Here is a 17,055-nt window from a genome sequence, read left to right as displayed (position 1 = left end):
AATATAAATGAATGGAAATGCATTTGTAGGGTTTTATGGTCTACAATTCTCTCTCAACTTGGTGAACATGTTATCTGCAGCTACCGGAAATATTTTGGTTGGAGGGGTTATCAGCTAAATGGGGATCTGCAGATTATTAAATACAAGGTTTCCCTTAGGGTGGTTTCACACCACGTTTTGTACTTACTGTTCCCGTATACGGCTGGGAGGAGGGGGGTGGGGCTTAATCGCGGCGCCCGCAATCAGCCGTATAGGGGAACCGTATTTAATGCATGTCTATGAGCCGATCGGAGTGAACCGCAGCCTCCAGTCGGCTGCGTTTTCAGCCGTATGAGGTTTCCCGAACGCAGGCAAAAATGTGGTCGACCAACAGCATATGGCAGTTAAGTGTAAGAGGAGCTATGATTGGATGAGGCTGAACACGCCAAGTTTTTGGAAAACTGCCACTGCAGTTTTTTAGCCAAAGTCAGAAGTGGATCCATAAGGGAGGAAAAGTGTAAGTTCTTCCTTTATATGTCCTATTCATTTTGAATACATTTCTGGCTTTGGCTCAAACTGCAGTCAGTGGCAGTATTCCAAAAACTGCCAGAAAAAAAAAGTGAGCCTATGAGATATGGGAAAACATGTTCTTGACCTATTTGAAGCACAAATAAAACATAGAAAACTTAATTTTTTTTTTTTGTTAAAACAAGTATATTAGAAATATTTTTGATTCACCATAAGGAGTGCAATAGCAAAAATAGTTTTAATGAGTTACCCTTTAACCCCTTCCCGCTATTGGACGTATGCATACGTCCAGGCGAATTACACGTTCGTGCAAATGGACGTATGCATACGTCCAAGCGATCTCCTGCTCTGCCGCGGGCAGCGCAGGAGATCGCGGGTGGGACTCAGCTGTCAATCACAGCCGGAGTCCGACCGCAGCTGCCGGGGCCGCGATCGCGCCGGTCCCGGCAGCATTAACCCCATAATGCCGTGATCAGTTCTGATCACGGCATCTATGGTGTTTGCAGGGGGAGCGCTCTCCCCCTGCCCATCAACGGCGGCTCCACGATAAAATAAGGGGGATCGGGGGTGTCCAAGACACCCTCGATCCCCCTTGAAGAGATAGGAGTGAGGTGGCAGGGTTGCCACCCCTCCTATCCCTGCTATTGATCGGCCGAGCGACCGACCAATAGCAGACTGGGGGCGGGGGGGGTTAAAGTTGGGTTCCCCCCGCTATGCCCACCCATCGGTGTCCGGGCACAGCGGGGGGAACCGTGTAGTAGCAGCGGCGGCAGCGGCGATCACTTACCCGGCGGCGGCTGTGATCATGGCGGCGGTGGTGGTGAGTATGACGCCGCGTGTCCGGGGTCTGTTGCCTAGCAACATCTGCAGGGCGACAGTTTAGAGAGTGGTCTCTAAACTGTCGCCCTCCAGATGTTGCAAAACTACAACTCCCACCATGCCTTGACAACTGTTTACTGTGTTGGCATGCTGGGAGTTGTAGTTTTGCAAGATTTAGAGGGGTTCAGGCTGGAGATCACTGACAGTGGTCTCTAAACTGTAGCCCTCCAGATGTTACAAAACTACAACTCCCAGCATGCCCAGACAGCAGTTTGCTGTCTTAGCATGCTGAGATTTGTAGTTTTACAACATCTGGAGGGCCACAGTTTAGAGACCACTGTCAGTGATCTCCATACTGAACCCCTCTAAATCTTGCATAACTACATCTCCCAGCATTCCCTTTGGCAATCAGTACATGCTGAGAGTTGTAGTTCTGCAACAGCTGGAGGCACACTGGTTGGGAAATACCGAGTCAGGTAATAGGTTCTATTACCTAACTCAGTATTTTCCAACCAGTGTGCCTCCAGCTGTTGCAAAACTACAACTCCCAGCATGCACGTTCTGTCAGTGCATGCTGGGAGTTATAGTTTTGCCCCCCCCCCCCCCCCCTCCCATGTGAATGTACAGGTTACATTCACACTGGCGGCGGATTACAGTGAGTTCCCTGCTTCAAGTTTGAGCTGCAGCAGCCGCAGCTCAAACTCCTAGCGGGAGACTCAGTGTAATCCGCCGTCAGTGTGAATGTAACCTAAAAACACTACACTACACTAACATAAAATAAAGAGTAAAACACTACATATACACACGTACACTGCCTCCCCCCCAATAAAAATGAAAAACGTATCCTACAGCAGTGTTTCCAAAACGGAGCCTCCAGCTGTTGCAAAACAAAAACTCCCAGCATTTCCGGACAGCCATTGACTGTCCAAGCATGCTGGGAGTTTAGCAACAGCTGGAGGCACCCTGTTTGAGAATCACTGGTGTAGAATACCCCTCTGTCCACCCCTATGCAAATCCCTAATTTAGGCCTCAAATGCGCATGGCGCTCTCACTTTGGAGCCCTGTCGTATTTCAAGGCAACAGTTTAGGGCCACATATGGGGTATCGCCGTACTCGGGAGAAATTGCCTAACAAATTTTGGGGGGCTTTTTCTCCTTTTACCCCTTATGAAAAGGTAAAGTTGGGGTCTACACCAGCATGTTAGTGTAAAAAAAAAAAAAAAAAAAAAAAAAACATTTTTGTACACTAACATACTGGTGTTCCCCCATACTTTAAAATTTCACAAGCGGTAAAAGAAAAAAGCCTCCAAAATTTGTAACGCAATTTCTCCTGAGGACGGAGATACCCCATATGTGGGCGCAAAGTGTTCTGGGGACGCACAACAAGACTCAGAAGGGAGAGTGCACCATGTAAATTTGAGGTCTAAATTGGTGATTTGCACAGGGGTGGCTGATTTTACAGCGGTTCTGACAGAAGTGCAAAACAATAAATACCCACATGTGACCCCATTTTGGAAACTACACCCCTCACGGAATGTAACAAGGGGTACAGTGAGCAATTACACCCCACAGGTGTCTGACAGATCTTTGAAACAGGGGTCTGTGAAAATGAAAAATAAAATTTTTAATTTGCACAGCCCACTGTTCCAAAGATCCGTCAAATGCCAGTGGGGTGTAAATTCTCCCTGCACACCTTATTACCTTCCGTGAGGGGTGTAGTTTTAAAAATGGGGTCACATGTGGGGGGGGGTCCACTGTTCTGGCACCACGGGGGGGCTTTGGAAATGCACATGGCCAAATTCTCTCTCCAAAAGCTCAATGATGCTCCTTCTCTTCTGAGCATTGTAGTTCGCCCCCAGTGCACTTCACGTCCACTTATTGGGTATTTCCATACTCAGAAGAGATGGAGTTACAAATTTTGGGGGGTATTGTAAATTGCTATTATCCCTTGTAAAAATGTAAAATTTGGGGGAAAACAAGCATTTTAGTGTAAAAAAAAAATATTTTTTTTTACATATGCAAAAGTCGTGAAACACCTGTGGGGTATTAAGGTTCACTTTACCCCTTGTTACGTTCCCCAAGGGGTCTAGTTTCCAAAATGGTATGCCATGTGTTTTTTTTCTGTCCTGGCACCATAGGTGCTTCCTAAATGCGGCGTGCCCCCAGAGCAAAATTTGCTTCCAAAAAAGCCAAATGTGACTCCTTCTCTTCTGAGACCTGTAGTGCGCCAGCAGAGCACTTTTCATCCCCATATTGGGTGTTTTCTGAATCGGGAGAAATTGGGCTTCAAATTTTGGGGGGTATTTTCCGCTATTACCTTTTTTAAAAATGTAAAATTTTTGCTAAACCAAGCATTTTTGGTAAAAAAAATAATTTTTTTTTACATATGCAAAAGTCGTGAAACACCTGTGGGGTATTAAGGTTCACTTAACCCCTTGTTACGTTCCCCGAGGGGTCTAGTTTCCAAAATAGTATGCCATGCCTTTTTTTTTTTTTTTTTTTTTTTTTGCTGTCCTGGCACCATAGGGGCTTCCTAAATGCGACATGCTCTCAAAAAGCCAAAATTTGCTCTCAAAAAGCCAAAATTTGCTCTCAAAAAGCCAAATATGACTCCTTCTCTTCTGAGCATTGTAGTTCGCCCGTAATGCACTTCAGGTCAACTTATGGGGTACCTCCATACTCAGAAGAGATGGGGTTACAAATTTTGGGGGGTATTTTCTGCTATTAACCCTTGCAAAAATGTGAAATTTGGGGGGGAAACACATTTTAGTGAGAACATTTTTTATTTTATTTTTTTACATATGCAAAAGTCATGAAACACCTGTGGGGTATTAAGGCTCACTTAATTCCTTGTTACGTTCCTCAAGGGGTCTAGTTTCCAAAATGGTATGCCATGTTTTTTTTTTTTTTTTTTTTTTGCTGTTTTGGCACCATAGGGGCTTCCTAAATGCAACATGCCCCCAAAAAACCATTTCAGAAAAATGTACTCTCCAAAACCCCCTTGTCGCTCCTTCGCTTCTGAGCCCTCTACTGCGCCCGCCGAACAATTTACATAGACATATGAGGTATGTGCTTACTCTAGAGAAATTGGGCTACAAATACAAATATAAGTTTATCCTTTTACCCCTTGTAAAAATTCAAAAATTGGGTCTACAAGAACATGCAAGTGTAAAAAATGAAGATTTTGAATTTTCTCCTTCACTTTGCTGCTTTTCCTGTGAAACACCTAAAGGGTTAAAACACTTACTGAATGTCATTTTGAATACTTTGGGGGGTGCAGTTTTTGTAATGGGGTCATTTATGGGGTATTTCTAATATGAAGACCCTTCAAATCCACTTCAAACCTGAACTGGTCCATGAAAAATAGCAAGTTTGAAAATTTTGTGAAAAATTGTAAAATTGCTGCTGAACTTTGAAGCCCTCTGGTGTCTTCCAAAAGTAAACACTTGTCAATTTTATGATGAAAATATAAAGTAGACATATTGTATATGTGAATCCAAAAAAAAAAAATATTTGGAATATCCATTTTCCTTACAAGCAGAGAGCTTCAAAGTTAGAAAAATGCAAAATTTTAAATTTTTTCATCAAATTTTGGGATTTTTCACCAAGAAAGGATGCAAGTTACCAATATGTTAAAGTAGAATATGTCACGAAAAAACAATCTCGGAATCAGATTGATAAGTAAAAGCATTCCAGAGTTATTAAGTTTTAAGCAGATGTGCAAAAAAGGACTGCGTCCTAGAGGTGAAAATGGGCTGTGTCCTTAAGGGGTTAAAAGAACCAAAAAAAATCGCTACAGTTTGACTTAAAGGTTGTACAAAAGAACAATTAAAATAGTGTTTTGTGAAACTTCTGGTTGTCTAACAAACCCAATAGTATTGAGAAAGCTCATTGTTGATCCTGGTGTTGGTTTATTTTTATTTATTTTCAGGTGAGGCCATGGAACAAGGTCTACGTGATTGCTGCCGCTCAATCAGAATTGGAAAGATATTGATCCAAAGTGATGAAGAAACACAACGTGCCAAAGTTTACTACGCTAAATTTCCACCAGACATTTATAGGAGGAAGGTCTTGTTGATGTATCCAATACTAAGTAAGTGACTTTACTGCATATAAATGATCTATCTAGTATTTGTTTGGTCATGTGTTTTGGTTAACAGAGACTGTTGGCACTTAGACTTCCGATGGATGATGGTTCTCTACTAGCATGGGCAGATTGATGGCTTCCACAGATGAATCACAGGGCAATACACAATTTCGGGGTGATCGGACACAACATAGTACAACCAAAGAAGAAAAGCAGATGGTAATTTCTTTGCCCACAGGTGGCATGTTTTGGGCATCAGTGTACTATAAAGACAGAGAACTTGCTCCTGCTCTGATGGGCGACCAGAGTAATACATGGACTGAGACTTTCAAAATTGAAGTTAGTTTGAAAAGAGATCTTGGAGGTGAGATTTGTCCCATGATCTCTTATACCTAGGCCTGTTGCTATATCAGAGGAATCTACTATATCGAGGGCATTGGTCTCCAATCTGTAGCTTTTCAGCTGATGTAAAACTACACTTTCCAGCTGCTTACTATCTGGGCATTCTGGGAGTTGTAGAGGAGAGCCACTGGTTGGAGACTGCTGGCCTAGTGGAAAGAAGGTTTCTACACTGACATAAGCTTTTCCCTTTTTTCTTCCTTCTTACTGTAAGGCTACGGAACTCTCTGGCAAAGAAAGTTTCACAAGTGTACCACATTATTGGTAACTGGTTGTTACAAGGATTTATTCTGAATGCAATATTTGGATCAAGAAGGAACTTCTGCTTACATTCAGTTTACAGACCTAACCAGCACTAACTAGTTTGTGTACTACATGTGTAGCAAAATACCATCAGTGTAGTGCACTTTGCAAAATGTGCTCCCATGCATACTTTCAATATCTCCCTACTCTACTAGTGTAGGGAGTGGTAGAAAAAGGAGCAGGGATGCTGCGCCTGTCCCAAGGAATCTGTGCTGATGCTTTATGCATTATTGGCTTCCTCTATCTGATGAGGCACAGGGTTTCCTAAACACAACATTTTTCTTTTATATGATGGCCTATTGGGGATTGATCCACTGCATGGCTTATATTCAAAAAATCATTTTCAAGTATCTATCATGAGCTTTTTAAATTACATACATGCTCTACAGATGCATAATACAGTGGTCCCTCAAGTTACAATATTAATTGGTTCCAGAACAACTATTGTATGTTGAGACCATAACTTTATGGAAACCTGGTTTTTGGTTCTGAAGCCATCAAAATGTCAACCAAAAATAGGAGGAGCTAACCGTGGCTCAGGTAAATAGTACAGAACTTGTAATACCTCCCTGTACTGTAGGGGGCGCTACCAGACAGGAATTCATTGCATACACTTCAGTAATACAGGTGTTTTACCAGTGAATACCCATTTTAATTCGTCAGTTCTTCCGGCCATTGACGCGTTTCGCAGATCTGGACTGTCTATAGCATTGTATGTTGAGTCTGGTTTCAAGTTACAATGATCCAGAAAAGACCATTGTTTGTTGAAACTATTGTATGTTGAGGCCATTGTAAGTTGAGGGATCACTGTAGTGGCACTTGTTACCCATAAACTATAATGGCATCTATTTAACACATATATACTGTATTTATCGGCGTATAACACGCACCCCCATTTTAACAACAACATTTTAAGTAAAAAAAAAATAAAATGTAAAATAAATGACTTGGACTAAATGCCACATCATCCCCCCAACTTTGTTTTCTTCTGCACCTCAGTTTGGTCCCGTCCCCTCCAGTGCCACATCATTCCTTCCCTTTTATCAGTCCCTGTGCCACATTTACCCCTCTCATCGCCACCCTCCATGTCTCATCATCCCCCCATGTCTCATCATTTCCCCCTGTCATAGACCACCACTAGCCATACAGACATTAAGCATTTAGTGCCTCCCCCACCATCATGTTCCTCCTATGGCATCCAGTGGTCTTCAACCTACGGACCTCCAGATGTTGCAAAACTACAACTCCCAGCATGCCCGGACAGCCAACTGCTGTCCGGGCATGCTGGGAGTTGTAGTCTTGCAACATCTGGAGGTCTGCAGGTTGAAGACCACTCTTCCCCTTTCCTTACTTGTCTGCACTTCGGCTGTCTTGCGGGGTCAGTGAAGCAGATGAGTTACGTCCTCTCCCGGCTTCTCTGTGCGGCATCAAGGATGTCACTTTTCGGCGGCGTGAGTGATGCCGCACAGAGAAGCCGGCAGAGGATGCCACTCATCTGCTTCACTGCCGCAAGACCCTCCACCTGACCTGACTTGCCGAAGTACAGACAGGTAAGGAAAATAAACAAAACTATAAAAAGCAGGAAAGGCGGAATGATGAGGGATGGGGAGGGAGAGAAAATGAAAAGTAAAACTCACTTGTTTTCTCCCGCACTATCCACAGGTACTGGTGGATAGTGCGGGAGACGCTGATTAAAAGGTAGCGCCGATCGAGACAAGGTAGGGCTCAGCCTCTCCCGCACTATCCACCACACCAGTACCTGTGGATAGTGCGGGAGAAAACAAGTGACAGTGGTCACTGATTTATAGTGGCCGCGGCCGTGCTGTTAATACTGAACAAGCAGACGCTGCGACGGCCGCTTTAAATTAGTGACCAGAAGATTTATCGGCGTATAACACGCAGGCAGACTTTGCTTTAAGTTTTAAAAGTGCGTGTTATACGCCGATAAATATGGTGTGTATGTATGTATATGTGTGTATGTATGTATATATATATATATATATATATATATATATATATATATATATATATATATATATATATATATATATATATATATAATATTAGATTTTTTTTTTTTTTTTTTTTTTTTTTTTTTTTGCAAAGCTCATGACTAGAGATGAGCGAACTTACAGCAAATTCGATTCGTCACGAACTTCTCGGCTCGGCAGTTGCTGACTTATCCTCCATAAATTAGTTCAGCTTTCATGTGCTCCGGTGGGCTGGAAAAGGTGGATACAGTCCTAGGAGACTCTTTCCAAGGAATGTATCCACCTTTTCCAGCCCACCGGAGCACCTGAAGGCTGAACTAATTTACGCAGGAAAAGTCATCAACTGCCGAGCCGAGAAGTTTGTGACTAATCGAATTTACTGTAAGTTCGCTCATCTCTACTCATGACATCTGTGTTAAAGGGGTACTGCAGGGAAGTGTATGTGTATATATAATTATAGTATGAAATCTCCAAAGCAATCACACTACCTGGATATGTTCCCTGTAAACCATCCTGCCTGATATGCATGGCTCATGTGGCCCCTGTTGTCTTCTCTGGCTTATGCTCTTTGCCATCCTTCCCTCTCTCTCCTTGCCTACATCTCCCAGAAACCATTGCAGCTCTGCTCTGCCAATCAGCTCACTCTCTGAAAGCTGCCCCCACCCTCCTACTCTGAGCAGCAGAGAGGCTTAGTGTCTGATTGGCTGAGGTTGCACACACTTCCTAGTTCTCCACACTAAAGAGAGCATGACTCATTAGTGCAGGACAGTAACCACATAGCCTGTGTCTCTCAGGAGGGTGGGGCTGCTTTCAGAGACTGATTTTGATGGATGGCTGGATGATGTAATTCCCTCACTTCACGCATGTCATAAGTGACAACCCAAGAAAGGAAACTGCTCCTATATAGCTAATGCAAATAGCATTAAATAGGTTGATGAGGGGGGAAAGGATGGGCTATGGGTTTAGTTCCCCGGAGTACCATTTAAATGGGCACTCACATTAAAACTAGTTTGTTGTATTGCACTCCCTTTTATAGTAAATAAAAATATTAGCAATGTGCTTTGTTTAAATTTTTTTTAGTGTTGTGTTTAACCCCTTAAGGACCCAGCCCATTTTCACCTTAGAGACCCCAGCATTTTTTTTTTTTTTGCATATCTGACCACTGTCACTTTAAGCATTAATAACTCTGGGATGCTTTTACTTTTCATTCTGATTCCAAGATTGTTTTTCGTGACATATTTTAGGGATCGACTGATATCGTTTTTGTTTTTTTTTTTTTTTTTTTTTTTTTTTTTTTTTTTAGGGCCGATAGCTTATACCGGAATATCTGTATAAGTTATCGGCTATTTATCCCCCCGCAACACTGCTGCAGATCATTGATTTAAAGCGGGCGCTTTAAATCAGTGAACTGCAGCGACTTTGCGGTGCCATAGACGGACACCGCCACCCGCTTCTCTCCCCCTGCCTGTCCGGGGGTCCTGAGTCCTATCACCGCGTCGCACCCCCCCACTGCACCGGCCCTGCCCCATTGCCTCCCCCATCCCCGGTATTATAACTACCGGGGCCTGGGGTCCACTCTACATCTGGCTCCGGTGGCATCCTCCTGATCTGTCACTGTGCGCACTGACAGTGAAGTCACGTCGTGTCACGTCACTCGTCATTGCGTACAGCGTAACGCAGGCCGCAGCAGGAGCCAGAAGTAGCGTGGACCCTGGGAACAGGTAATTATAAAACCGGGGATGGGGGAGGCAATGGGGCCAGGGCGGTGCGGTGGGGCGGGTCGTGAGGGGGTGGTCGCGGTGGGGGGGGCATTATCGGCAAGGTAATTGCTGATACCGATAATGCCCAAAATCGTGATTATCGGCCAAACCGATAATCGGTCGATCCCTAACACATTCTACTTTGTTAGTGGTAAATTTTCGTCGATACTTGCATCATTTCTTGGTGAAAAATTCCAAAATTTGGAACTCTTGAAGCTCTCTGCTTATAAGGAAAATGGACATCCCAAATAAATTATGTATTGATTCCCATATACAGTATGTCTACTTTGTTTGCATCATAAAGTTGACATGTTTTTACTTTTGGAAGACATCAGAGGGCTTCAAAGTTTGTAGACCCAGTTTTTGAATTTTTACAAGGGGTAAAAGGAGAGAAATCAACAATTTCTCTTGAGTAAGGAAATACCTCATGTGTATGTCAAGTGTTTGGCGGGTGCACTAGAGGACTCAGAATTGAAGGAGCGACAATGGGATTTTGGAGAGTGAGTTTTTCAGAAATGGTTTTTGGGGAGCATGTCACATTTAGGAAGCCCCTATGGTGCCAGAACAGAGCAAAGGGAAAAAAAAAAAAAACACATGGAAACTACATCCCATAAGGAAGGTAACAAGGGGTACAGTGAGCCTTAACACCCCTCAGGTGTTTATATAAACCAATAAATTGAGGCCAAAAACAAACAAGGTATAGACCACTGTTCGGTGCCCAAAAAAATACTAGAGAACCTATAGAGATGCACCAAACTGACACAGTATTATGAATAAATATAAATCTTTATTGATAATCAGATAAGACAACCCTCAGGTGTTTGACCACTTTTCGTTAAAGTCGGATGTGTAAATGAGAAAAAAAAAATTTCACTAAAATGCAGTTTTTTTCCCCCCCCCAAAACTTACATTTTTACAAGGGGTAATAGGAGAAAATGCCCCCCCAAATTTGTAACCCCATTTCTTCTGAGTATGGAAATACCCCATATATGTGTACGTCAAGTGCACTGCTGGCGCACTACAATGCTCAGAGAAGGAGCGCCATTGAGCTTTTGGAGACAAAATTTGGTTGGTATAGAAGTCGGGGGGCCTTGTGCGTTTACAAAGCCCCACGTGATGCTAGAACAGTGGACCTCCCCACATGTGACCCCATTTTGGAAACTACACCCCTCACAGAATTTAATAAGGGGTGCAGTGAGCATTTACACCCCACTGGCGTTTTACAAATCTTTGGAACAGTGGGCTGTGCAAATGAAAAATTACATTTTATGTGATAGTGTAGTGTTTTTAGGGTACATTCACATGGGCGGGTTTACGGTGAGTGTCCCGCTAGGAGTTTGCGATGCGGTAGAAAATTTGCCGTAGCTCAAACTTGAAGCAGGAAACTCGCTGTAAACGCGCCTGTGTGAATGTTCCCTGTACAGCTTGCCTCCAGCTGTTACAAAACTACAACTCCCAGCATGTACTGATGGCTGAAGGGCATGCTGGGAGATGTAGTTGTGTACCTCCCAGCATGGCGAGACAGCCGTTTGCTGTTCGTGCATGCTGGGAGTTGTAGTTTTGCAAGATTTAGAGGGCCACTGTTTATAAACCACCGCACAGTTCCCCCATTCTGGCCGGACTATTGTGGGTGGGCAGAACAGGGGAACCGAACTTTAACCCCCCGCACCCGATCTGCTATTGGTCGGTCGCTTCTGACCGAGCAATAGCAGGGATAGGAGGGGTGGCACCCCTTACTCCTTACTCCTATCCCTTCAGGGGGATTCTGGGTGTCTTGGACAGCCTCGATCTCCCTTATTTTCCAGGTCACAGGAGACCAGTATGACCCGGATTCGCCACAGATCGCCAACATGGGGGGGACTTTCCCCAGGGGTTTGCACAGGGTGCCTGCTGAATGATTTCAGCAGGCAACCGGGACCGGTCCCCGCCCAGCTACGCCTTGGGTTCTTAAGTATCAGGGTCTGGGTTCCTAAGTGGTTAAAGCTGCCACTAGGTGTCTCCCTCCTTGTCCAGAGCACATTTCCCCCCCCCCCCCCATCTCTTGCACAGACTTTGGACTCCTGTTGGCCTGGCAAAAGTCCAAAATCAGGGGGGGTTGCAGCCTTAGCCAATCATAGCTCTTCTCACACTGAACTACTATGGACTGTGTTGTAGCAGAGTGAGGAAGTTCTCCCATGTATGGCTCCACATGATGTCACAGCCTGATGGGTAATGCCCCTTCCCAGTCTATGAACCTGACTAAGACTGAGCAGAAAATACAGAGCAATATCAAGGTAGAAAATTGGAAAATATAAAAAATTAAAGATGGAGTAGTTTATACTGATGGGGGCAGTGAACTGGGAGGATTATAAAATTTAACAAGATCATGAGAGGTATTCTTTAAATGCCATTATAGCCTATGGGTGATGGAGACCACATAGCATCTATCACTCTGTTTTAATAAGTTTTTCTTAGGGAAATTTTGTAACCTTGTGGAACAATAGGTTGGAATAGAATGATTGGGGCTTTTCTTTTCTATATCTCAACATGTATGTGGAGATATTATTGTTGATAGCTTATATTGCATATTGTATGTATAATATAACTCACAAGCACTGCAACCAATCTCTTCTAACCACATCATTTATTATAGGCACTGGAAATACTGTTATTGAAGCTGTAAAAGTTCTTATTGAACATGGCGTCCAACCGGCATGTATCATACTGCTCAGTCTGTTCTCCACTCCACATGGTGAGTCTGCTTAGCCATTGTATCTAATTAGATAATTTTTTTTCCATTATATTTTACTCTAGGAATGTTAATATTGAGGTAGATAGTAGATATATTTCCTCAGTTTATTTTTTATTTTTATAAAAATAAACAATTACACACACATGATGATCTGCGAGACAGTCTATGAAACTGCACACAATAAATAAATACAATTAGCATAGACAGCACAACAGTACATCATACAGCACAGGTGTCCCTACACTATACATCATACCACACACTACACTGGTATTTTTGCACAAATAATAAAACAAAGATAAACAATACAGCATTACAGACAGTGATGGGCCAAGGGGGTTGTGAAATAAGGTGGTGCAAAGGGGAAATCACAGACCCAAAGGTTTATTGAGAGGCAAAACACACAAGGAAGAGGGGGAAGAAAAGGGATGTTGGTCTTCCTCTTCCTGGGGGGTGTCCCTGATTTCCTCTTAGTGCCCGTTGTGGGCGCTGCAAGTGAGATAAGCCTGGCTATAAAAGCCACTGATAAAGACCCCCATTCACATTAGATCAGTGTTTTCCAACCATTGTGCTTCCAGCTGTTGCAGAACTACAATTCCCAGCATGCCCGGACAGCCGTTGGCTGTCCGGACATGCTGGGAATTGTAGTGCTGCAACAGCTGGAGGCACACTGGTTGGAAAAACACTACATTAAAGGGGTACTCCGGTGAAAACCTTTTTTCTTTTAAATCAACTGGTGGCAGAAAGTTAAACATTTTTGTAAATTACTTCTATTAAAAAATCTTAATCCTTCCTGTACTTATTAGCTGCTGAATACTACAGAGGAAATTCTTTTCTTTTTGGAATGCTCTCTGATGACATCACGAGCACAGTTCTCTCTGCTGACGTTATTATAATATGCTTTATTTCTTGTTGTCCTTAGTGGGATTTGAACCCAAGTCCCCAGCACTGCAAGGCACCAGTGCTAACCACTGAGCCACCAGGCTGCCCCTAGCATACATCTGCTATGCACAGTTGCTAAAATGGACAGATGTCAGCAGAGAGCACTGTGCTCGTGATGTCATCAGTGTTCCAAAAGAAAGGAATTTCCTCTGTAGCATGCAGCAGCTAATAAGTACTGGAAGGATTAATATTTTTTAATAGAAGTAATTTACAAATATGTTTATCTTTCTGCCACCAGTTGATTTAAAAGAAAAAAGGTTTTCACTGGAGTACCCCTTTTAAAGACAAAATCTGAAGCTGCTGATTTCATTGGAACTGACCATTGGTACACTCCTCAACATTGGAATTGTAAAACCAAGAAGATAGTCATGAAATAATGGAAAGCACAGGATATTTAGATATGTTGATATGCAAATTAATAAAAAAATAAATAAAAAAAATAGGGTTATTAGTGGTTGTCTGAGGAATGTTCTGCCATGCTGAATGCACTTGGGCATTTAAATCATTAAGAACCCCTGCTGGCAGCTCCCTTTGCAGACTAAAGATGTCCGAGTTGTGCTCAATTGGTGACCGGTCCGGAGAAGCTGCAGGCCATTGTAGCATGTTTAGGCCACACAGCCTGCTCATAGTGGGACGAGCATGTGCGGCCTGGCCTGCTGTAAAATGTCTCCTGGAACACTTTGGAGAAATGGCTAATGCTTTGTAATGTAAGGCCGAGCGGATGGTGTACCTGGAATAAAGACTAGAGGCTGCCATGGGGTATGCCATGTGACATTTCCCCATTAAAGGTCTCTTCATTGCATTTCTGCATTTAACGGACCAATCTCTGGCAATTGTTGCATCCTAGAAAAAAGCGGACTGCTTGCTGGGACCTATTGTCCTCTTGCTCTACGCCGTGATAGTCTTTGGCAGCTCCTGTTGGTTTGTATAGACCCTGTTTGAAGCCTTAGGCTTGGTATGTGATGTACAGATAGGATCACTACACATAACAGTTCCAATCCTGATGGTCTGTTTACCTCTCTGCATCTCGTGCTGTCATTTCAGTTTGTCATTGGGACACACTAAGGGCTGGTTCACATCACGTTTTCTCCCATACGGGAGTGCATACGGCAGGGGGGAGCTAAAACCTTGCGCTCCCATATGTAATTCATTTCAATGAGTCGGCCGGAGTGAAACGTTTGGTCCGGTTGGCTCAATTTTGCGCCGTATGCGCTTTTACAACCGGACCTAAAACCGCAGTTGACCACAGTTTTAGGTCCGGGGGAAAACACATAGAGGGCAGAAATGAGCCGATTGAACGTTTTACTTCGGCCGACTCATTGAAATGAATTACATACGGGAGCGCATAGAAAGGCATAACGGAGCACAGGGTTTTAGCCCCCCCCCCCCTGCCGTATGTGATGTGAACCCAACCTAACTTGAACAGCGCTGCCACCTTGGCTTCAACCTGTAGCAATCTGCTGGAGTGATAAACCAAGGGTACTCCTTTTAATTTATTGTCTTTTTAGATGCAGCAATGTCTGTATACAGGAGGCATCATACTGTACTTTCATGTGGCTGAAAATTAATGTGTATACCATTGAAGCCCCTCCCACATGCCACAGATTAGATCTAGGTGCTTGAAAATATGATCATTTTAAGGGATACTCCGGTGAGGGAAAAAAATTCAAATCAACTGGAACCAGAAAGTTAAAAAGATTTGTAAATAACTTCTATTTAAAAATATTAATCCTTCCAGTACTTATCAGCTGCTGCATACTACAGAGAAATTGATGTAGGTTTCCAGTCTGATCACAGTGCTCTCTGCTGACACCTCTGTCCATATCAGGAACTGTCCAGAGCAGGAGAGGTTTGCTGTGGGGATTTGCTTTTAATCTGGACAGTTCCTGACACGGACAGAGGTGTCAGCAGAGAGCACTGTGGTCAGACTGAAAATAACTATACTACTTTCTCAGTCTACAGCAGCTGATAAGTATTGGAAGGCTTCATATTTTTAAATAGAAGTAATTTACATATCTGTTAACTTTCTGGCACCAGTTGATTTGAAAAGCTTTTGTTTTCCACTGGAGTTCCCCTTTAAGATCTTGGCTACTGTGTGATTCACAAGACTACAGCTAGAGATCAGAGGGCATCTCCACACTGAGACCCAGAATGATCTAAACATACAAAAGTATTTATAAATGACAATAACACTCTTACAAATGAGTAACTGCTGCAGTCCACAAGATTGAATGCTACTCCATGTATTCCTGTGGACTGCCACATAGTTCAAATAAGTAGCGTCACACTGTAGCCCTACACCTATAGGATTTGTCTGTGATAAAACTTCCCCTTTTTCCTAGTAAGTTTCTGATCTCACATCAGACTCCTTGTTCAGGTATAGAAAAGGTTTGTCTAATGTGAGCAGCACTATGGTGGATAATCTACAAGGATAGAAATACATGTCAGAGTCATCTGATGGACCGTTGTACTGTACCCTGTGTAATTGTTTTACAGGTGCCATCTCCATAATCCAGGAGTTTCCCGACATAACCATTTTAACCACTGAGGTCCACCCAGTCGCTCCAACACACTTTGGACAGAAGTATTTTGGTACAGACTGACCATATGGATCCTCCTGATGCAAGGGGGGTATATCGAATGACTATTGCCTCAGTCTTGCAGTGTTCTGGCCAATATTCAGTGCCTTGCCACCTACTGCTTGGATGGGGCACTAAAGTATGCAATCTTTTTACTGTACATGATTTTTCAAGCTTGGCCATCAACCACAGAACCTGAATGGTGTTTTTACTTGGTGTCCATTGCTTACCCACCTTGTGTTCAATGCACATTCCATTCCAAATCCGCTTTTACCCGTGTGCTGAGGAGTTCAAGGGCATCAAATACTATTTATTTATTTGTATTAACGGAAAAACTGAACAATAAATTTGGTGATATGACTACTGGGTAGTAGATTTTTCTTTTCTTCAGTGAAATAAAAATAAATCCTAAACCTAGAAATGTATGCTACAAGGAAACAGGTTTTACAGGTTACAAAGACCGTGCCTTGTCCTGAATTACGCAGTTTCCCCTTTAGTGAACTGTCAAGGAAATGTAAACATTTACAGATTTACAGCCCATTCACATAGTAGAATTCCAGAGTGGAACACAGCACAAAAAATCTGCTCAGAAATTCTGATGCAACAGCCTCCCATTGTTTTCAAAGGAATTCTGCTCATTTCCCCAAGACCTGTGTTTCACTCATGGTTTTAATTAATCTGACGAACCTAAAGCTAGCAGATTCACCCCTTTTTATAAATCTGGCACATCTGTGGCTGCTCTGTGCACTTCTGGCTGAAATCTATGGCAGGTAGGAGCTGGAGTTCATTTCCAATAAAACGAATGCCTGTTTTTAGTAAATCTGGTGGATGTGACCACATCCTCTTCTCATGAGGCCCCTAATTTTTATTAAGCTCCACACACTTGTAGAGCGTAGTGTAAAGTTATAAAAAGTAAAAAATGTTCACACAAAATGAAG

At 43.1% G+C, this 17,055-nt stretch overlaps 1 protein-coding gene across 3 annotated transcripts in view; it reads left to right on the top strand.

Moving 5' to 3' along the window:
* The window catches only part of UPRT (uracil phosphoribosyltransferase homolog), a 44,847-nt gene extending 28,344 nt beyond the window's left edge, over positions 1–16,503 (top strand). For 2 of the 3 annotated variants that reach the window (XM_056538299.1, XM_056538298.1), the window contains 3 exons: positions 5,257–5,418; positions 12,498–12,596; positions 16,035–16,503. In XM_056538299.1, the coding sequence (XP_056394274.1) occupies positions 5,257–5,418; positions 12,498–12,596; positions 16,035–16,141 (368 nt within the window). In that variant the 3' untranslated portion in view covers positions 16,142–16,503. The remainder of the gene's footprint in view (positions 1–5,256; positions 5,419–12,497; positions 12,597–16,034) is intronic. The other variant, XM_056538297.1, reaches the window with a different exon arrangement.
* The last annotated feature ends 552 nt before the right edge of the window (positions 16,504–17,055 follow it).

The sequence above is a fragment of the Hyla sarda genome, chromosome 9 (assembly GCF_029499605.1).
Source record: "Hyla sarda isolate aHylSar1 chromosome 9, aHylSar1.hap1, whole genome shotgun sequence".
In the NCBI taxonomy this organism is placed as follows: domain Eukaryota; kingdom Metazoa; phylum Chordata; class Amphibia; order Anura; family Hylidae; genus Hyla; species Hyla sarda.
The sequence above is the reverse complement of the archived record's forward strand: the minus strand, read 5'-3'. Positions and strand labels throughout refer to the sequence as shown.